The following is a 22,287-nucleotide window of genomic DNA, read 5'->3' as shown; positions in this document are numbered from 1 at the left end:
TCAAGAACCTAGGTGTATGTCGCACGTTACTACTTCACGGGAGAGGCATTTTAACTTAAACATTTTTTTCATCAAAATGTGCTTTTGGGCAGAAATGCCTTCTGGAACATGTGCGAATACAATTGTTAAATTACATACCTAGTTTGTTTAGCCAACGAAAAAAGTCAGGAACCTTCCCGCTAGCCATGATTGGCTGAGAGAATGGATGGGCTGGACATGCTGAGAGATGAGTTCAGATTGGTCTGCCATGTAGCATCTTATGTCTTTAACATGAGCTTCTCATATGTGTAGATAATCCTTGCTACTGTGGCTTTTTTGAAAGATATGGAGAACTGCAAGTGTTGCTACTGCTCTCAATAACATTGCTGCCCTGAATTTATCAGGCGCTATCGACAAAGGTCAGTGGGGAAAAGTTGTGATGGACTACTTTCTGGAGGACGATCGTGCCATGCTGACTCTCTCGGACTCCGAAAATGAATTAGACGATGAGGATGTCCTAGATATAGGACAGACACTTTAAAACCTAGTTTAATTTTTTTTAGAGACCATCCATTTTTACATTTATGAATGTATTATTCAACGCATTTCTATGGGCTATAGTAATAAAGTCCAAATTCAAAATTGTATCAAATCATTTTTTACATATTTTGGTATGACCATCTTAATGAAGTGGAAAAAGTAGCCAGCAGAGCAATGAGTCTGTTATCGTCTATTTAGCCGACGAACGGCGCATATGGGAAACACAGGTATTACTTGTGGTAATCAATGTGACTTGTGGTTGTACCTGTAGATATCAGTGTGACTTGTGGTTTTAACTGTGGCTAACAGTATGACTTGTGGTTTCACCTGTAGCTAGCAGTGTGACTTGTGGTTGTACCTGTAGCTGGGAGTGATGGAGATGTTGAACCCTCCGTAGCCGTAGAGGAAGGCTGGGTGAGAGCCGTCCAGCTTCAGGCCCTTCTTATGGACAATAAACATGGGGATCTCTGTGCCATCCTTACTGGGGTAGAATACCTAGAGACAGATACACACTGAGTGCAGAAAACATCCTCTTTCCATGACAGATTGACCTGGTAAATCCAGGAGAACGCTATGATCCCATGAATCCACTTCAATCAGTGTAGAAGGGTAGGAGAAAGGTTAAAGAAAGATTTTAAGCTATGAAACAATTGAGACATGGATTGTAATATGTGTGCCATTCAGAGGGTGAATGAGCAAGACAAAATATTTAAGTGCCTTTGAATGGAGTATGGTAGTAGGTGCCAGGAGCACCGGTTTGAGTGTGTCAAGAACTGCAACGCTGCTGGATTTTTCACACTCAAGAGTTTTCCGTGTGTATCAAGAATGGTCAACCACCCAAAGGACATCCAGCTAACACCTTGTAGTCCATGCCCCGACGAATTTAGGCTTTTTTTAGGGCAAAACGAGGTGCAATGCAATATGAGGTGTTCCTAATGTTTTGTACACTCCGTGTATACACAGTGGTTTGTTGAAGTGACAAACCACACACATCCAATCAGTCAATTCTGGTGATTTGTGTTAGTAAAGAAAAGCACAAAGTACATAAAATAAAGAACACACCCTTTAAGTGAGGTCCTGACTAACAGAAGATACACTATACATAGGAAAAGGCTGCACACTCATCTCTCATTCGGGTGGATATATTTGACCAACGTTTCATCTTTAGCCAAAATGTTGGTCAATTAAATCCACCTTCTTTTTCATTGGCACTGTATGTAAAAGGATACCATCCTTTGAAGGGTCATCATGTACATGTAATATGGTAGGTATCTCACCTGAGTGGTCTGGTAGTCAGAGGGGTCAAAGCCCTTGACAGTGACTTCCCGGAACACGTGGGGATGCAGGGGCTCCTTGGTCAGGTCACAGTGATAGATAACAGCTGGACGGTACAGAGAGGAGGGACAGATCATTTTATATTTTTCAGATTCAGTTTATTTGTAGAAAAGTCACATCTGAATTACATTTGTACATTACAAGAGCCAAGAGAGAGGAAGGGGGTGAAATAGTAGAAAGTGTGTGTGTGTGTGTGTGTGTGTGTGTGTGTGTGTGTGTGTGTGTGTGTGTGTGTGTGTGTGTGTGTGTGTGTGTGTGTGTGTGTGTGTGTGTGTGTGTGTGTGTGTGTGTGTGTGTGTGTGTGTGTGGGGGGTTATCTGGCAAGAGGAAGGAGGTGAAGCAGTAGAACATCTGTGCGTGTGTATGCATGTGTATCGGTCTCTAACTCAGAATTGAGGGAAATATGATAGCCTAGAAGGAGGTGAAGCAGTAGAACATCTGTGCGTGTGTATGCATGTGTATCGGTCTCTAACTCAGAATCGAGGGAAATATGATAGCCTAGGAAGGAGGTGAAGCAGTAGAACATCTGTGCGTGTGTATGCATGTGTATGTAACAATGCATGTGTATGGGTCAATCACAGCCTAACAGCCAGAAGGGTCTGTAAGGGAAGGACTGAGATGCAGTGCCTAGAGGAAGTAGAAGATCTGAGTCCTTATTGCATCTGAAGAAGAACATCTGTGTCTGATTCACTGGTGGCACCAACTTTTTCAGTTGACGGCACCAGCACATGATTTGTATCGATAATGTCGTCCCATAATGTGCCTGGATTCATACCGAACCAGGCTAAAAATGACAAATAATATTTTTTTTGGGGGGGGGGGGATTTTGAAGTCACTCTACAGTTGTAGTACACTATGAAAGCAGTTTTATCTTTTGGTAAATTTAGTTGATTTTGAAGAAATCTTAAGGTATCAAAAAAATAGATTACAAAAGATATGGAATGGAAATATTGAATTTGGCATTACTGGTATTAGCCCATACAAACGTATTGCATAACATATTCACTACATGGAACAACAGACAGCCCCCCCCAAAAAAAGCTGAAGGAAGTTTGTGGACGGAGGGCCAAATAAAAATACAAGCCGAGGGCGGACTGTTCGAATGTTCATTGAAAATTTTTTAAATGACCATATAGTCTAGTGAACCTAATTGAACCTACTGAAAACCTAACAAATCAATATGATCAGATAAATAAAGCAATATTTTCTTATGGCTCTGTCAGTAATCTTTAATTTTCAACAGACACAAAAGACAAATTTCCTTTATATAAAAATCCCCATAACATGAACATTAAATGAAAGAAACCGGTATTCAAGGCACCATCAGTAGCCTATATTTTCTATTTTAGCAAAAGTGGGCTAAATTTACTTCAAAGAAAAAAACAATAATAGCCATCCACTCAACTGAAATATTTTAAAAATATAATTGGATTGAAATACAATAAAATAAAGTGCAAAAATCTATTAATCAAAAACAACACTTTGTTTAAGAAGATGCAGTGAAAACAAATATTAAACTTTAACTTTTAAACTTGAACTGAGTAAAAACTCTAAATATGTGATTGCACAGTAATGTTCACTTGTTTGAGGTTGAGGTGATACTTGAGTCCCATCCACAAGTTCATCAATTGTAAGGCTCAGCTGGGAAATCTCAGAATTGAGTGGAGGTGTTCAGCAGTAAGTCGACTTCTGTGTGATGTTTTGTTCAAGTTCATCAAAGAAAACAGTTGTTCACACAGGTATGTGCTGCCAAACATAGACAACGTTTGAGCAGCCTGGATGCGCAGCTGGGGCATTGTGTGAAACGGGCGAACTCCGCAGCACCCACTGCCGCATATTTTGCCCTCAGTGCATCATTGCATTGGAGGTCAATCAACTCCATTTGGAGGTTTGTGGTGAGCTTTCCACGTCAACAGCAAATGGGTTCGAGCAGTTCCAACCTGCTTTTTTGTGCTTCAAAGTCAGCAAATTGAAAGTCAGCGGCAAGCATACCTATTTTATCAGCCAACACGCACTGGTAGAGAGCTTCTCTTTCATGGTCTGGCAGCTGGGAAAGTGGCTCAAATTTTCTTTCCGCATCTGCGTCTCCCACAGAGTCAGTTTGGTTTTAAATGACTTCTGTATGTCCTAACCCTGCAGCTGCAAGTTCATTGCATTCAGATGACTCGTAATGTCACACAGAAAAGCCATTTCACACAGAAACATTCTCGGAGTTGTGTTGTGTCTTTCCCTTTGCTGTCCAAGAACAGACAAATTTCACGAAGCTGGGGGAAACATCTTTGAAGCACCTTTCCCTGGCTTAGCCATCGCACCTCTGTGTGATAAGGCAAATCACCATGTAACTCCGTCAGAAATGCCTTGAACTGGCGGTGATTCAAACCTTTGGCTCTGATAAAGTTAACTGTGCGCGTGATGATGCTCATTACATCCATTTTGGTAAATTTAACGCTTCCTGGTGTATGATACAATGAAGAAATCTTTTTATCTTCGCCACCAGTCCGCTCCTGTGTCCACACATAGCAGGTTCCGTCGGTTGTCAAACCCACGAGTTTTTCCCAAGGCAGCTCCATCTCATTTACACATCTTGACACCTCTTCATACAAATCATGCCCCGTAGTTGTGCCATGCATAGGACGTAAAGCCAAAAACTCCTCTGTCACGCTTAGGCTGGAGTCCACTCCGCGGATGAAAATTGACAACTGGGCAATGTCAGAAATGTCGGTGCTCTCATCCACAGCCAAGGAATATGCAATGAAATCTTTTCCCTTTTTCACAAGCTGCTCTTTTAGATTGATGGAATGGAAATGGTGTTTCTGCTCAGACTCACATTTTTGGCAAACTTTAATCTGGTTTTATGAAATCCCCTCCGTAAACGGGTATCTCTTCTGCAAAATAAAACTATTGACAGCAGCCTGGCCTGATTTGGAACAGACGAGATTTGAGCCTCTGCCAAAAAAATGTGCATGAAGGAAGTTTGTTCTCAGATTATACTCTTTCAGTCACTTTCTCCACACAGAAGACACACAGGTTTTCCAGCTACCTCCGTGAACAAATACTCCGACTCCCACCTTGATACCTTCCGTTTTGCCATTTTTGATGGGTAGAAAGATTTTAGTGATGCTGACAACATGGACTTGAACCCATTCAAATATCTCTGGTAAAAGATCTGTAAATCAAGATCATGTGCAGCGGACGCGGGCCTGAGAGACCCCATCCAACCTGACAGAGCTTGATAGGATCTGCAGAGAAGAATGGGAGAAACTCCCCAAATACAGGTGTGCCAAGCTTGTTGCGTCATACCCAAGAAGACTTGAGGCTGTAGTCGCTGCCAAAGGTCCTTCAACAAAGTACTGAGTAAAGGATCAGAATACTTGTGTAAATGTGATGTCAATTATTATTATTTTTTTTTAATTAAAACTATTCTAAAAACCTGTTTTTGCTTTGCATTATGGGGTATTGTGTGTAGATTGATGGGGGAAAAAAACTATTTAATACATTTTAGAATAAGGCTGTAACGTAACAAAATGTGGAAAAGTCAAGGAGTCTGAATACTGTCCGAATGCACTGTAGTTCCATTCATTTTTTAACTGGCCAAAATGGAAAACCACTGTGTTCGTGAGTCAGCTTTCAATAGAGTGTTCATAATAGTTTGTCGGCCAAACCTTTTGGACGCTACTGCCGTTTTTGTGAGAAGAACTGATTTTCAGGATGTCTCATGGTCTGATAAACACTGCTCTAGCTCTGCCACCTTGCACCACAGATGCGGAAGGACGACATCGGCGGATGTGGTGGATTGAGACGCAGCCCATTGAGACACAGCCCAGGTTAAAGCACATTTGAGGTCTGGGAACAATCAAAAGATTTTTGGGCGGGAGCGTCCAAGTACACGTTGTGTTTGGCTAGCAGTGTTTTTGTACTGTACAGTGTAGGCTACATGTGATGGCAGAGTTTCCAAAACAAATGCGCTGTCATTGAAACAAATCATCATGATATCAGTCTGCCAGGTAGGCCTACTCTTTAGTCAACATTTAACTGAGAAGGTTTTTGGGGATGCCTTTAGAAATGTATATTCAAACAATGCACTGCACATCGCAAAGATTCAACCAAGACTTCAGATTTTATTTTATAAATAGGTCTCCTGGTCTGCATATCCATTGTGTTTGAATACATCTTGATAATAAAAGCACATTGTAAACCAAAAACTAACATGAACAAAAACAACACTTATTTTCTCCACTGGCACCCTAGCGACCGATTAAGAATAGGTGTTTGGGTCGCAGTTTTGAGCCCTGGTCTTTGATAGCCTACCTGGCGAGAGGAAGGAGGTGAAGTAGTAGAATATCTCAGAGTCCCTCTTGCGTCCGGTGAAGCCCACCACAGAGCCCACATCCAGGGGGAACGTCCTGAGCTCCTCCCCCGAGCTCAGACGGTACATCTTAAGGACGTTCTTCACATCGTGCAGGAAACACACGAACAGGAGGCTGGAGTAGGTACAGGTGGCAAACACTGGGAGAGGGAGTGAATGAGAGAGAACGCAAGAAGGGTTAGTCAAACAATCTACATTTTTAATAACCATGATCATGTGGTTAACAGAATACTCCTAGAGAGTATATAGCATTTGTTATTTACTGAGGACCTGATCAAAACCAATAGAGACTGACTGTCGGTCTGGTAGTGCTCCATTCCTCCCTGTCATAATTAGCAACAGAGGACATGGAACGCATATTATGTCCCGTGGTGTGGTTAATGTAAATCACTTAATTTATCTTCCTTTAACTCCCCTGAATACCTCTGTCAATCTGGCAGCTACCCATGTCAAGATTGGTTTATTGAATGTAAGATATCTAAATAATAAGTAGTTCATATGCAATGATTTTATTATTTCCACTGACATTGACAGTGTTTTCCAAAAGCACATGGAGTAGCCAGCCAAATAGAAAAAGTAGCCAGGCACTATTTTGGTGGCCTCTGGTACATTGAAATGCTAGATTGTATTTTCAACCAGCAACTATGAGGAAATAACACTGATTACACATTTTCACTTTGGCAGTGTTAGTTTCATCAGCTGTTGTACAATATGATATAAAACACAGGAACATTTTAATTTGGACTGCAGGCTTCAAGCTTCCTTTTAAGAGGCATTTTCTCAGCTACCTGCCATGCAGGACTGATTGAATAATGAAGCAGGTGTTAATCATGGCCTTTACTACACAGAAAGCAGCAGTGGACTACTCTTATTACTCTTATTGTCAACCTTTTCATTAAATCACTAAATCAATATCTTTGAAAATATCATATAAGTATCATTAGCTTTTAAAACAATTCAATCTGTTTTCTTATATTATATTTTGGACCAGAGTGAGGCTCTCTCTCCACCAGCCTACATATTGTTCCTGCAGCGAGGAGGATTCACCATCGTCATCTAATGTTTTCATAATTTATCTGCAGATTAATTGGCAAAAAGCCTTCCAGTGTGCAAATTAGGGAGCCAAATGAACAGCTCTTACCGATGCAATTCAGTAGGCAACTGACGATTCACTCACTTTAACGCCACTGTCTGGCAAGTCCTGATGGACTTCATATCGAAAATACAAACGAGATCTTTGCTTTATATACGAAACCATGAATATATAACTATGTTGTATGATTTATGACTGGAAAGGATATATGAGATTGACTTTATTCAGTCAGTTCGATACCTGGCTGCATATGAAACACGCCAGAGTCCAACATTAACTTTTCTCACTGGCCCAGTCGGCCAAAACTCTACTGGCCCGAACAGAATTTCTACGGGCCTGGACAAGGTGTAGTTCTTAAATGCAGAACCTATAGCAGAGGTAGGCAACCCGGGAAGACCAGGTGTTTTATTTTTACATTTGATTTATTTCACCCTTATTTAATAACCAGGTAGGAAAGTTGAGAACAAGTTCTCATTTACAAATGCGACCTGGCCAAGATAAAGCAAAGCAGTTCGACACATACAACGACACAGAGTTACACGTGGAGTAAAACAAACATACAGTCAATAATACAGTAGAAACAAGTCTATATATGATGTGAGAAAATGAGGTGAGATAAGGGAGGTAAAGGCAAAAAAGGCCATGGTGGCAAAGTAAATACAATATAGCAAGTAAAACACTGAAATGGTAGATTTGCAGTGGAAGAATGTGCAAAGTAGAAATAAAAATAATGGGGTGCAAAGGATCAAAATAAATAAATACAGTAGGGAAAGAGGTAGTTGTTTGGGCTAAATTATAGGAGGGCTATGTACAGGTGCAGTAATATGCTCTGAGACCTGGTGCTTAAAGCTAGTGAGGGAGATAAGTGTTTCCAGTTTCAGAGATTTTTGTAGTTCGTTCCAGTCATTGGCAGCAGAGAACTGGAAGGAGAGGCGGCCAAAGAAATAATTGGTTTTGGGGGTGACCAGAGATATACCTGCTGGAGTGCGTGCTACAGGTGGGTGATGCTATGGTGAAAAGCGAGCTGAGATAATAGGAGACTTTACCTAGCAGGGTCTTGTAGATGACATGGAGCCAGTGGGTTTGGCGACGAGTATGAAGCGAGGGCCAGCCAACAAGAGCGTGCAGGTCGCAATGGTGGGTAGTATATGGGGCTTTGGTGACAAAACGGATGGCACTGTGATAGACTGCATCCAATTGGTTGAGTAGGGTATTGGAGGCTATTTTGTAAATGACATCACCGAAGTCAAGGATTGGTAGGATGGTCAGTTTTACAAGGGTATGTTTGGCAGCATGAGTGAAGGATGCTTTGTTGCGAAATAGGAAGCCAATTCTAGATTTAACTTTGGATTGGAGATGTTTGATGTGGGTCTGGAAGGAGAGTTTACAGTCTAACCAGACACCTAGGTATTTGTTGTTGTCCACGTATTCTAAGTCAGAGCCGTCCAGAGTAGTGATGTTAGACAGGCGGGCAGGTGCAGGCAGCGATCGGTGAAGAGCATGCATTTAGTTTAGTTTAGGTGTGTTGAATTTAGGAAATCACTGAACTGACGCATTAACTAAGTAGCTCAATGTGGTTCCTAGTTGGAACAAAATCCTGCAGTACCTGCTGCACTCCCGGAACAGGGTTGCCTACCGTCTCTCTATATTCAGCAACGCTGTCTAATACTCCCTTTATAGGACAGAGCAAACTGCCTTTAACCAGAATAGAAATAGGAGTGGGAGGTCCCTGTGCACAACTGAGCAAGAGGACAAGTACATTAGAGTGTCTAGTTTGAGAAACAGACGCCCCACAAGTCCTCAACTGGCAGCTTCATTAAATAGTACCCGCAAAACACCAGCCTCAACGTCAACAGTGAAGAGGCGACTACGGGATGCTGGCCTTCTAGGCAGAGTTGCAAAGAAAAAGCCATATCTCAGACTGGCCAATAAAAATAAAAGATTTAAGATGGGCAAAAGAACAGACACTGGACAGAGGAAGATTGGAAAAGTGTTATGGACAAACAAATATAAGTTTGAGGTGTTCAGATCACAAAGAAAAACATTTGTGAGACGCAGAAAAAATGAAAAGATGCTGGAGAAGTGCTTGACGCTATCTGTCAAGCATGGTGGAGGCAATGTGATAGTCTGGGGTGCTTTGGTGGTGGTAAAGTGGGAGATTTCAAATCAAATCGGTCACATACACATGGTTAATGCAGATGTTAATGCGAGTGTTACGACAGTGCAGTGATATCTAACAATTTCACAACCACTAGCTTATACACAAGTGTAAAGGAAAGAATAAGAATATATACATATAAATATATGGATGAGCGATGGCCATGCGGTATAGGCAAGATGCAGTATATGGTATAGAGTACAGTATATACATATGAGATGAGTAATGTAGGGTATATAAACATATAAAGTGGCATTGTTTAAAGTGACTGGTGATACATTTATTACATCCCATGTTTAACTATTAAAGTGTCTAGAAATTTGAGTTAGTATGTTGGCCGCAGCCACTCAATGTTAGTGATGGTTGTTTAAAAGTCTGATGGCCTTGAGATAGAAGCTGTTTTCCATCTCTCGGATGTGTACAGGGTATCTTGAAGAAGGAAGACTATCACTCCATTTTGCAACGCCATGCCATACTCTGTGGGCGTGCCTTAATTGGAGCCAATTTCTCCTAGAATAGGACAATGACCCCAAGCTCCAAACTATACAATAACTATTTAGGGAAGAATCGGTCAGCAATTATTCTGTTTATAATGGAGTGGCTCGTATAGTCACCGGATATCAACCCCATTGAGCTGTTGTGGGAGCAGCTTGACCGTATGGTACATAAGAAGTGCCCATCAAGCCAATCCAACTTGTGGGAGGTGCTTCAGGAAGCATGGGGTGAAATCTCTTCAGATTACTTTGACAAATAGAATGCCAAAAGGTCTGCAAGGCTGTAATTGCTGAAAATGTAGGATTCTTTGACGAAAGCAAAGTTTGAAGGACACTATTATTATTTCAACTAAAAATCATTATTTATAACCTTGTCAACGTATTGACTATATTTCCTATTCATTTTGCAACTCATTTCATGTATGTTTTCATGGAAAACAAGGGCATTTCTAAGTGACCCCAAACTTTTTAACGGTTGTGTACATGAGATGAATGCCTTGAAATGAGTGATGAGAACTATGTAACACTGGAAAGAGAAACTAAAAAGCGGAAGGGTACCATCAAAGTTAACGAAGCTGACATTAATTAACTTAAGAGAGAGAACAAGTTGTTGAGCAGATCCCTACTTGATATACAGACTAGATCAATGCACGAAAATCTGGTGCTTAATGGAAAAAGAAGACAAAGGTGAAGATCCAGAGAGAATGGGGAAAGAATTCATGGTAAACGCAGATCCCTGGCGGTACGGTTTACCAATTGAAACTCTAACTCTAGAGGACAGCGATACGAGCGCCCAATCGTTGCCAAATATACATCCTTTTAGTACTGTCCCAGACTAAATTAAATCTTGGTCAACCGAAAGTCATCTGTTCTTTCGACCAATTGATTGGTGGAAATGTTTAAACATGTATTTTTCCATATATAGACACACATTTTAATAAAATCAACTACATGCATTGAACTTGTCTGATGATTTAAGCTTCCTGTTTTGATGAAATAAGACACATGTACCGCTTTTTCTCCCCAATTTTGTAATATCCAAATAGGTAGTTACAGTCTTGTCTGTACGGGAGTTGCAGTGATGGGACTCGGGAGAGGTGTAGTTTGAGAGCCACACGTCCTCCGAAACACGACCCTGCCAAGCCGCACTGCTTCTTGACACACTGCCCGCTTAACCCAGAAGCACCAATGTGCTGGAAGAAACACTGCACTACTGGCTACCGAAGTCAGCGTGCATGCGCCCGGCCCACCACAGGGAGTCGCTAGAGCGCGATGGGACAAGGACATCCTGGCCGCCCAAACCCTCCCCTAACCTTGACGACGCTGGGCCAATTGTGCTCCACGGCCGGCTGCAACACAGCCTGGGATCCAACCCGGGTCTGTAGTGACGCCTCAAGCACTGCGCATCGCTTTAGGCCGCTGCGTGACTCAGGATGCCCCCTTTAGGTGCTTTTTGGCAAACTCCAAGCAGGCTGTAATATTACTGCCTTTTACTGAGTGGCTTCCGTCTGGCCTCTCTACCATAAAAGCCTGATCGGTGAAATGTTGCAGAGATGGTTATCCTGTTCTCTCATTTCCACAGAGGAACTCTGGAGCTGTATCAGAATGACCATCAGGTTCTTGGTCACCTCCCTGACAAAGGCCCTTCTCACCCGATTGCTCAGTTTGGCTGGGCAGACAGCTTTAGGAAGAGTCTTGGTGGTTCCAAGCGTCTTCCACTTAAGAGTGATGGAGGTCACGGTGTTCTTGGGGACCTTCAATGCTGCAGAAGTGCCGACACGATCCCGTTTCGAAGCTCTACGGACAATTCCTTCAACCTCACGGCTTGGTTTTTGCTCTGACATGCACTAAACTGTGGGACCTTATATAGACAAGTGTGTGACTTTCCAAAGCATGTCCAATCAATTGAATTTACCACAGATGGACTCGAATCAAGTAAAACCATCAAGGATGATTAATGGAAACAGGATGCACCTGAGCTCAGTCTCGAGTCTCAGAGCAAAGGGTCTGAATACTTATGTAAACAATAAATGTTTCTAAAAAACTGTTTTGCTTTGTCATTTTTTAAATTGAATTCATTTTAGAACAAGGCTGCAATGTAACAAAAATGTGGAAAAAGTCAAAGGTTCTGAATACTTTCCCGAATGCACTGTATAATAAACACAGAGACAGAGAAGATGCCCACTGCAGGTTCACAATGGTGTATGTTGGTGCATAAAGCCGAGAAAGCTATGGGAGTGTTAAAAGTTATTTTGAGTCCAAACTGTTGCAGAAGACTCCCCCGCCAGCTGTCCTGCTAGGCACCACAATGCCAAGTCCTCATATTTTCCTCAGAGATTAAGCTTTTCCCCTACATGAGAACCTCACTCGAGAACCCTTATCCAGGTATGTTGAGAAAGTTGGAATAAATTTCACTTCTCTGTTTCTAATTTCCTTTGTTACTGCATACATGCATACACCTCTTTATGACAAGTGCCATTTTATCAAGGCTTTTGCATCCTGGAAAATTGTATATTTTTTTTGTTTACCTAATATGACTTTCTCTTGGACACCTCCTGAATGACAGGTAACATCTCAATAAACCTGGGCATACCTGGAACTACCCCCTCTCGTTGTCGGAGAGTTAGAGTATGCATTCGGCATCATCGCGTCATCTTCAAGGATGAAGGTTCTTGATGGATGCACACTTAGTTCTTTGAGTGCACTGTAACCAGTAGTTTTAAATCTTGTTAATAAAATTCAACCCGATTCTGGGATGCCTCAGTGTGCAGTAATTTAGATTAGACCAAACTATACCACAAGCCTGTAAAGTCGTTGTCAGCAATTGATGTTCAAATATAATCCATTGAAACAACTTGTATTGAAATTAAGAAATGTCAGTGCTTTTTCAGCACACAAATACACCTTTATTCTTGCTTCTGAAAATATACCACAATACTAAAGTGTCTGTTGAGAACAGACATGTAAAACAAGTGTCTATGGAATAAAATGTGTAAAAGTGTAGTTACAAATATTTGTGTCTGCCATGAACAGACATGTAAACAACAAAAGGGTCAAATATAGTGTCAAGAGTGTAGATATAAATATTTAACAGCAATATAAATATTCCAGAACAATAGTAAAACAGACATGTAAATGAAAAAAGTGCGTATGGAATAGAAATGAAAGTGTCTATTGTCTGACTTCTGAGATATCTGAACAGAACAAGTTGTTAATTTCATGCAGCTGGTGATCGAATTCCTCCATAGGTGCCAGGACCCTGTGGGGAGGATGAGAAGAGGGGGGAAATTAGGAGTGTCTGGAGAGTGTGCATGGTGAAGAGGAAAAAATAAAACAGAAGAGAGGAAAGGAGATCAGAGTAAAGTCTGACATTTTGATTTATTTACCTCTGGGACAAGCTGGTGGCTTGGTGCATGATGTTGTCCAGATCTTGATGTCCAGACAGAGTCTGCAGCCCTTTTCTCCATTCTTCTCACACCCCTGCTACTACTGCTGCTGCTCTGTGGCGTCGGTGAGGAGCAAGCCAGTGGAGTAGTTCTCGGAGGTGGGCCCAGGATAGAGTTGCCCAAGTCCTGCATGGAGATTGTTCCTAATTCTGCACTGCAACTCAGTGTGGGAGATGGGCTGGGGGCCAGTCACCAGTTAGTACTGGGGACAGAGGTCGTGCTTGGGGCCGGTGAACAGGAAGTGCTGGGGTACAGAGAACAAAACCAGGTGCCGTCTCCATTCACTGGTGTTTGTTCCTTGAAAATAAAAAAAGAGTAGAGGGCTATTTAGTACACATTTCAAAACATTAATGAACATCAAATATCATTAAAACGAGACCACAATAGACTATATAATGTTGCAAACGTTTGAGCAGAGTTGAGTAGGCCTGGCCTAGCTACTCAACTCTGCTCAAACATTTGCAACATTTTGACTAGCTGACCCTTGCTACCAAACATTGACTTTGGGAAGATTATGTTTTTCTTTTTATGACAAAATGGTTTAAATCAGAAGTTGAAAAGCTCTTTAGTTTAGTTGGTTGGCTTGCTTCCCCTGCACGACTATTCTGCTAGGCTATCCAGCCATTAGCCAGCCAAGTAGCTAGCACTAGCTGGCTTGCTATTGTTGGCAAAACATGGCTACCCTTTTCGTTAACTACAATAGAAAAATACAACATACCCCATCCTTTGGTGAAGATAACATGTTGCTTCACCTGCCGTAAAAGCCAGCAACATTCCTGGAGAAGCCTTTCCACCAGCATCTCCACTGCGGACCTTGTTTCTTTTCTTTGCCTTGAACTGGTTGCGAACACTTTTTTTTAAACAAGTGGTCGGGTCGGACTCCAGCGTCTCTGCAATCTCCCTCCATGATTTGGCATTTACATGGTAGTGTTTATATAATGCATGGCTGGAATCGTATCAGTCAATCGATGCATGACGTTGTCATTCACCATGCTGAATCCACACGGAGTTTTGGGCTGAATCGACAAGAAGCACCCCTGCAGTTGACCAATCACAGAAAGAGGCATAGAGAAAAAAAATGTGCACCCAAATAGCCGACAAAACCCGAACCATAATCCAAAACGTTAATAATATGCACAAACTGTACCGAACAGTTTCGGGTGGGAAGCATGCGGCTGGCTTAACAGTGACATGCTCGCATTACCTGATCTCTGCAATTTTTTTTACGATTCTTTACAGAAAAGATAGAAAATATTAGAACTCCGATTGACAGTAGCTGACACCATACCAGCATTTCTGGTCAGGAAGCACATACGGCAACTCCATATACGTGAGCCCTACTAGACTACTAAAAGAGGTTATGCCTACTGTTGGCCCCAACATTCTGTTCATTGTAAATAGCTTCCTGACCTCTGGCTCCTTTCCAGCCTATTTCACCATGGCGCCTTATTGAAAGGTCACCGGTTTGCAAGCTCTGGCCCAACTTCGCTATTTTGTGAAAAATCTTGTTTATTTTTAGTCTACTTACCCGTAATCTATCCTCTATTATTTCTTACAACCGACAAGAACTCTTGAACATCAGATCTTTAGTTACTTACCCCTATTCTGGCTTCTACATCAGCTAATCTGCCCTGGGCTCTCTCTGTAATTCCAACCCAATTTTAAGGCTACCGAAGAGGTAACGCTGGCGTTACAGAGGCAAGAGAGGGGGGTGAAAGGGAAACCCTCCATTCTACTGGCACAAGTACTTGATAATAAAATGAATTTGCTACCAATGAGACTCTCGGAATTGCGATATTCTTTGCTTTTCAGAAACATGGCTCTCAGACAAGATACCCCCCCACGGCTATTCAACTCGGATTCTCAATTCTCATTGGCCACACTGGACAGTGAAGTCGGGGAAATCGAGGGGGGAGGGAGGCGTTTGCCTCATCAACTCCAACTGATGTGGTAATTCCAACACGATGGAAGTGTCAACCCACTGTTCACCCGTCTTGGAATACCTTATGGTCAAATGCCGGCCCTTCTACCTCCCGAGGTAGTTTTCAGCTGTTATCGGGAATGCTGTAAACATTTCACCACAGGACAATAAAAATAATAAGCTGGCGCTTAAACTGTGCAAGGCTACAAACTATCTGCAATTTTAAGTCGGCATCAATAAGTCACTTGATGCCCAACTTTCATCAACACGTCTCCAATCCACTAGGGGCTATTAAGTCCTAGACCACTGCTATTCTACCCACAAGCAAGCATTACAAGACCCTCCCTCGTCCTCCATTCTGCAAATCAGATCACGACTCAGTTTCAGCAAAAGCTGAAACAGGAAGTACCCACGATTCACTCAGTTGAGAAATGGTCACCAGAATCTGAGGGTATGCTTCAGGACTGCTTTGCTAGTGCTGATTGGAATATGTTTAATGACTCCACCAATAACGTTGAAGAGTGAACCACCTCAGTCACCGGCTTCAATAGAAAATGCATCGGCTGAGCAAGGGTCATAACACTGCATTGCAGTGCTTGAGGCGAAACTACAGACCCGGGTTTGATCCCAGGTTGTGTCAAAGCCAGCCGTGACCGGGAGGCCCATGAGGCGGTGCACAATTGTCGTACGAATTAGGGGAGGGTTTGGCCGGCCAGGAATTCCTTGTCCCATCGCACTCGGCTCGGCGATTGTGGAGGCCAGGTCATCTGATGCAGCACTCGATCACTCTCCTTCTTGGTCATATAGCCTTCAAACAGCCTGGAGGTGTGTTGGGTCATTGTTCTGTTGAAAAACAAATTTGTCCCACTAAGCCCAAACCAGATGGGATGGCGTATCGCTGTAGAATGCTGTGGTAGCCATGCTGGTTAAGTGTGCCTTGAATTCTCAATAAATCACAGACAGCGTCAACAGCAAAGCACCCCCACACAATCACCGCACCTCCTCCATGCTTCACAGTGGGAACCACACATGCGGAGAGCATCCATTCACCTACTCTACATCTCACAAAGACATGGCAATTGGAATGTAAAAATCTAATTTGGACTCAGACCAAAAGGACAGATTTACACCAGTCTAATGTTCATTGCTCATGTTTCTTGGCCCAAGCAAGTCTCTTCTTCTAGTAGTGGTTTCTTTGCAGCAATTCGACCATGACGGCGTGATTCACCCAGTCTCCTCTGAACAGTTGATGTTGAGATGTGTCTGTTACTTGAACTCTGTGAAGCAATTATTTGGGCTGCCATTTCTGAGGCTGGTAACTAATGAACTTATACTCTGCAGCAGATAACTTTGGGACTTCCTTTCATGTGGCGGTCCTCTTCCTTTCCTATGTCCAGTTTCATCATCGCGCTTGATGGTTTTTGCGACCGCACTTGAAGAATCTTTAAAAGTTCTTGACATTTTCTGTATTGACTGACCTTCATGTCTTAAAGTAATGGACTGTCATTTCTCTTTTGCTTACTTGAGCCGTTCTTGCCATAATATGGACTTGATATTTCATCAAATAGGGCTATATTCTATATACCCCACCTACTTTGTCACAACACAACTGATTGGCTCAAATGCATTAAGGAAAGAAATTCCACAAATTAACTTAAGGCACACCTGTTCATTGAAATTCATTCCAGGTGACTACCTCATGAGGCTGGTTTAGAGAATTCCAAGAGTGTGCAAAGCTGTCATCAAGGCAACAGGCGGCTACTTTGAAGAATCTCAAATATAACATATATTTTGATTTGTTTAACACGTTTTTGGTTCCTACATGATTCCATGTGTTATTTAATAGTTCTGATGTCTTCACTATTATTCTATAATGTAGAAAATAGCAAAAATAAAGAAAAACCCTGGAATGAGTAGGTGTGTCCAAACTTGAATGGTATAGGGTGTGTGTGATATATATAGCACACAGAGCTATCGCAGAAAACACTGATGCTACAGCCAAAGACAGCAATAAGTACACGAAGGCCCGCTATGACCTCCGCAGACAATACAGGAATAAGGTGGAATCAGATCACACAGGCTCCGACACGTGGCATGGGCTAGTCTATTACGGAGTACAAAGGAAAACACAACCGTGATCTGCCCAACGACGCCTCCCTACCAGACGAATTCAATGCATTTTATGCACGCTTTGACAACATCGAGCCGGGTGTGAGGGCCGTCGCTGACCCAGAGGACTGGGTGTTTTAAGATGACCACAATCAATGTCAATTGCTCTCCACACTGCCCTCACCCAACTAGATAAGAGAAATACCTATGTGAGAATGCTGTTCATAGACTACAGCTCAGCGTTCAACACCATTATCCCCTCCAAGCTTAGGACTCTGGGTCTGAACACCTCTCTATGCAACTGGACTTTGACGGGCTGACCCCAGGTGGTGAGGGTAGGCAACATCCCTGTGTTAAGGGTCAGCGTGGTGGAGGTGATGTGTGCTTAGTCCCCTCCTGTACTCCCGGTTCACCCACGACTGTGTGACCAAGCACAACACCATTATCAAGGTCATTGACGTCACGATGGTGGTTGCCCTGATCACCGGTGACGATGAGTCAGCCTACAGGGAGGTCAATGACCTGACAGTGTGGTGCAGGAGCAAAAACTTCTCCCTCAACACCATGAAGACAATACATTTCATCCTCCGAATTTTGGTAATGATGAGAGATGGAATGTGGAAGATTAATGTCTACTTTGTCATGTCATTAAACATTAAATGAAGATGTAACTTGAAGAGTTTTCATACGGTCTATATCATGTTTACATCTTTTCCACACAGCGTGAAGTATCCAGGATAAAGAGAATATTTTTGTGACGATAAAATTGTGATTTTTAGCTCTCCAAACGAGATCATAGTAAATTCTGATACATTGCCTCGAAACTAGCTACGCCCCCAGGGAACCCAGAGGTGTCAGCAAGATGGAAACGCCCCCTTTTTACTTGAGGGTATAAAGCATTTGAGTTAATAAATAATATATCTGACTAGGATGACCACGAGCTGCAGCCGAGGTCTACGATTTGTCACGACCCTGAAAACGCAACATAAGATTGAAGACAAAGGAACCTCTTAACAATCAATGCTACGGTTGAGTACTGTATCTAAGATGAGGAATTCAAGCAGGACTATCTGGTTATTCTCTTCAAGTCATCGTTTGTCTACACTGCTTTCATCCCCATTCCCCATGGGAACATCTATTCCGCTGATTAGCCGTCCATCAGAAGACCACTCTTCCAGAACGAATACAAGGAAAATGACAACTAAGAGAAAGGACATTGTGACATCTTGTGGACAATCAGATACTTACACCCGAGAACGAAGGAGACGGTCAGCCAAAGAACAAGGCCTCTGTCGAACCTTTCTCACTAAACCCACGAAGGCCTGGGCCCAACAAAGAAACCCAACGAAGACCTTCAACACGTAAATACATGCATTACACTTCTTACCCATAAGAGCGGCAGTTCGGGGCAAGGTATTAGGGCTATTATAAGTATAGTTCCCAAATGTATCCAAGTGTTGCTTTTCTCTCTTGCCCTCTCCCTTGCTCTCACTCTCTAAATCTCCATCTTGTGTAACACTTCGTGTTGGTCCGCTAGGTTGTCATTGTATACACACACACCACATTCATTTATCTTGTTAGTAAATAAATAATCAAATAAATGTGTGTGGTATGGAATGATTAGTGAGACCCAGATTTGTGCAGTCTACGATGTTCAGAATGAGACTGATATGAGGAAATGACTAATTTATGACTAGTATATCTATATTCTTGAGTTCATTCGGGAAATGGTGACTCATTAAACAAACTCCTCCAGTGGTGCCCCAAATTCCGAATGAGTGCAATGTTACATGATTAATTAAATTGAGTAATAATTAAACAGAGTAGGTAATTAAATTGATGAATAGCAGTGATCACATTAATGATAGTCACGTCAGCTCTATTGTAGTTATTTTGGATCTCAGTGACACGTTTGATACTATTGATCATAACATCTTTGTTGACCGGCTGGGTAGGAATCTCTCACGCTGCCCACCAGTGGTTCAGGTCATATCTATGTGGTAGATGTTTCTCAGTGAGCATGGGTGGTTCAATATTGTCCCCAACACCTATTCACTACGGTGTCCCGCAGGTATCAATTCTGGGCCCCATCCATTTTTCTCAGTACATGCTTCCATTTATCATGCGCAATCATTACATTTAGTTATGATTGACACACAGCTGTATTTACCAATCAGACTCAATGACCAAGCTAGCATAGCTAACCTTAAGTGTCTTGCTGACGTCAAATGTTGTATGTCTCAAATGTTGTATGTTCTCAAGCTCAATGATATTTGTCCCACACCTCATTAGTCAACCAATGTAAAGCCTGCGGCCAGAAACATTGGTGTCTTCTTTGAACCTGACCTAAACCTTGAGATGCATGTAAAGAAGTTTGTCCAGTCCTGCTTTTATCATCTAAGAGACAGCTAAAGTCAAGTATTTATTTTAGTCACTGATCTGGAGAAAGTTATACATACAGTAATCTAGGCGTGAGGGAATAAAATTAACTCTGTATTAATGTCTGCCAGAAATCACTGCATTGTTTAGTTAAGGGGTGTCAAACATTAGGCCCCAAAAGGGGTTCAATCCAACCCGTAGTTGGTTTGAGTAAACATTATATATTTTTTAACCGTGAGGACTACTTTTTGCAAATATTGACAGCAAGGAAATATAACCAAATTTCAGCGCGGACCTCCTTAACAACAGAATGCGGCCCACGGGGCAAAATTAGTTTGAAAAATTAGTTCAAAATGGTGCAGCTCAGCTTTTAAACAGGCAAAATAAAATGTACCCATATCACACTTACTTTAGCTTCTCTACACTGGCTACCAGTCACTTTGAGAATAGATTTAAATGTTTTATTAAATCGTCCTATATCTCTGATCTTGAATATCCCTACGAGCCAGGACGCAGCCTGAGATCCTTTGACAGGGCTCTGTAGATCATTCCAAAGTCTAGATTGAAAACTAAAAGAGACTGGGCATTTTTACCAAAAAAATGTTTGGTAAAAACCTACAGTGCATTCGATAAGTAATTTAATCCAATGTAGACTAAAGCTTTAATTTAACAATGTTTAAAAAGTCAAGGGGTCTGAATACTTATCGAAGGCACTGTAGGTTTTTAGGCACTTTAGTATTGCCAGTGTAACAGTATAGCTTCCGTCCCTCTAGTTAGCGTGCGCTAACTAGCTAGCCATTTCACTTCGGTTACACCATCCTAATCTCGGGAGTTGATAGGCTTGAAGTCATAAACAGCGCAATGCTTGACGCACAACAAAGAGCTGCTGGCAAAACGCACTAAAGTGCTGTTTGAATGAATGTTTACGCGGCTGCTTCTGCCTACCACCGCTCAGTCAGATACTTAGATACTTGTATTGCTCAGTCAGATTATATGCAACGCAGGACACGCTAGATAATATCTAGTAATATCAACCATGTGTAGTTAACTAGTGATTATGATTTTTTATAAAGATACGTTTAATGCTAGCTAGCAACTAACCTCGTCTTACTGCATTCGCGTAACAGGCAGTCTCCTTGTGGAGTGATATGAGAGAGAGGCAGGTCGTTATTGCGTTGGACTAGTTAACTGTAAGGTTGCAAGATTAGATGCCCCGAGCTAACAAGGTGAAAATCTGTCGTTCTGCCCCTGAACAAGTCAGTTAACCTCGAAGCTAGGGGGCACTATTTTAAAAATAACGTTCCCAAAATAAAACAGCCTATTTCTCAGGACCAGATGCTAGAATATGCATTTCATTGACAGATTAGGATAGAAAACACTAAAGTTTCCAAAACTGTCAAAATATTGTCTGTGAGTATAACAGAAATGATATTGCAGGCGAAACCCTGAGAAAAATCAAACCAGGAAGTGGCTTCTATTTTGTGTACTTATTGTTTCGTCGAGCAATCGATAAACTTACAAACGCTTGTATTGCTTTCGCTGTAAAGTATCATTTCAAAATCTGAGACGACAGGTGGATTAACAAAAAGGGAAGCCTTTAAATATATATATATATATATATATATTTTAAAATCGGCGCCCAAAAATACAGATTTCCGATTGTTATGAAAACTTGAAATCGGCCCTAATTAAATCGGCCATTCCGAGTTATCGGCCGACCTCTGAGATAGTTGTTCTTCTGGAAGGTTCTCCCATCCCCACATTGGAACTCTAGAGCTCTGTCAGAGTGACCATCGGGTTCTTGGTCACCTCCCTGACCAAGTCCCTTCAACCCCGATTGCTCAGTTTGGCCGGGCAGCCAGCTCTATGAAGTCTTGGTGTTTCCAAACTTCTTCCTTTTAATAATTATGGAGGCCACTGGGGACCTTCAATGCTGCAGAAATGTTTTGGTACCCTTCACCAGATCTGTGCCTCAACACAATCCTGTCTCGGAGACCTACGGACAATTCCTTCGATCTAATCAAAACATCTTCATTAGGCTGCCTTTTAAAGATCACTTGTTGGCAGTGAATGGAAATTATTTATTTTTGTCTAGCTTCTGTATAAAGTATATTATTTGCGTAAAACTGTCTTTTCATTGTCTGTGACCTACCGATGACGTCCTTGTCGTGCTGGGGGATAAGCTCCTTCCAGTTGGCCTGGGCAGGCTGGGCAAAGTTTATGTTGATGAGGCGGTAGCGCGGGGCCTCTAGGTTGGTCTTGAAGGTGAACACTGTGCCCTCATTGGTCACGTACTCGTACTCCGCATCAAAGTTGTCTATCAGCTTCACCCACGGCAACAGGCCTGGAGAAGAAAGAGATACAAGAGGATACGATGAGTGATCTAATGCGATGCACACAGAGGGCCAATCAAAAGATCTGCTTATGGATGGATTTTGCCCATTTAACCAGGTTTTCCCATTGAGCT

At 42.1% G+C, this 22,287-nt stretch overlaps 1 protein-coding gene across 1 annotated transcript in view; it reads right to left on the bottom strand.

Moving 5' to 3' along the window:
* The window catches only part of LOC123994946 (prolyl endopeptidase-like), a 51,775-nt gene that overhangs the window by 13,183 nt on the left and 16,305 nt on the right, over positions 1 to 22,287 (bottom strand). Inside the window, exons 8-11 of the mRNA XM_046298080.1 lie at positions 21,973 to 22,164; positions 6,163 to 6,360; positions 1,797 to 1,900; positions 878 to 1,014 (exon numbers count right to left, since the gene is read on the bottom strand). Of these exons, the coding sequence (XP_046154036.1) occupies positions 878 to 1,014; positions 1,797 to 1,900; positions 6,163 to 6,360; positions 21,973 to 22,164 (631 nt within the window). The remainder of the gene's footprint in view (positions 1 to 877; positions 1,015 to 1,796; positions 1,901 to 6,162; positions 6,361 to 21,972; positions 22,165 to 22,287) is intronic.

This window comes from Oncorhynchus gorbuscha, linkage group LG14 (genome assembly GCF_021184085.1).
Source record: "Oncorhynchus gorbuscha isolate QuinsamMale2020 ecotype Even-year linkage group LG14, OgorEven_v1.0, whole genome shotgun sequence".
Classification (NCBI taxonomy): Eukaryota; Metazoa; Chordata; class Actinopteri; order Salmoniformes; family Salmonidae; genus Oncorhynchus; species Oncorhynchus gorbuscha.
This window is presented reverse-complemented; position numbering and strand designations above follow the sequence as displayed.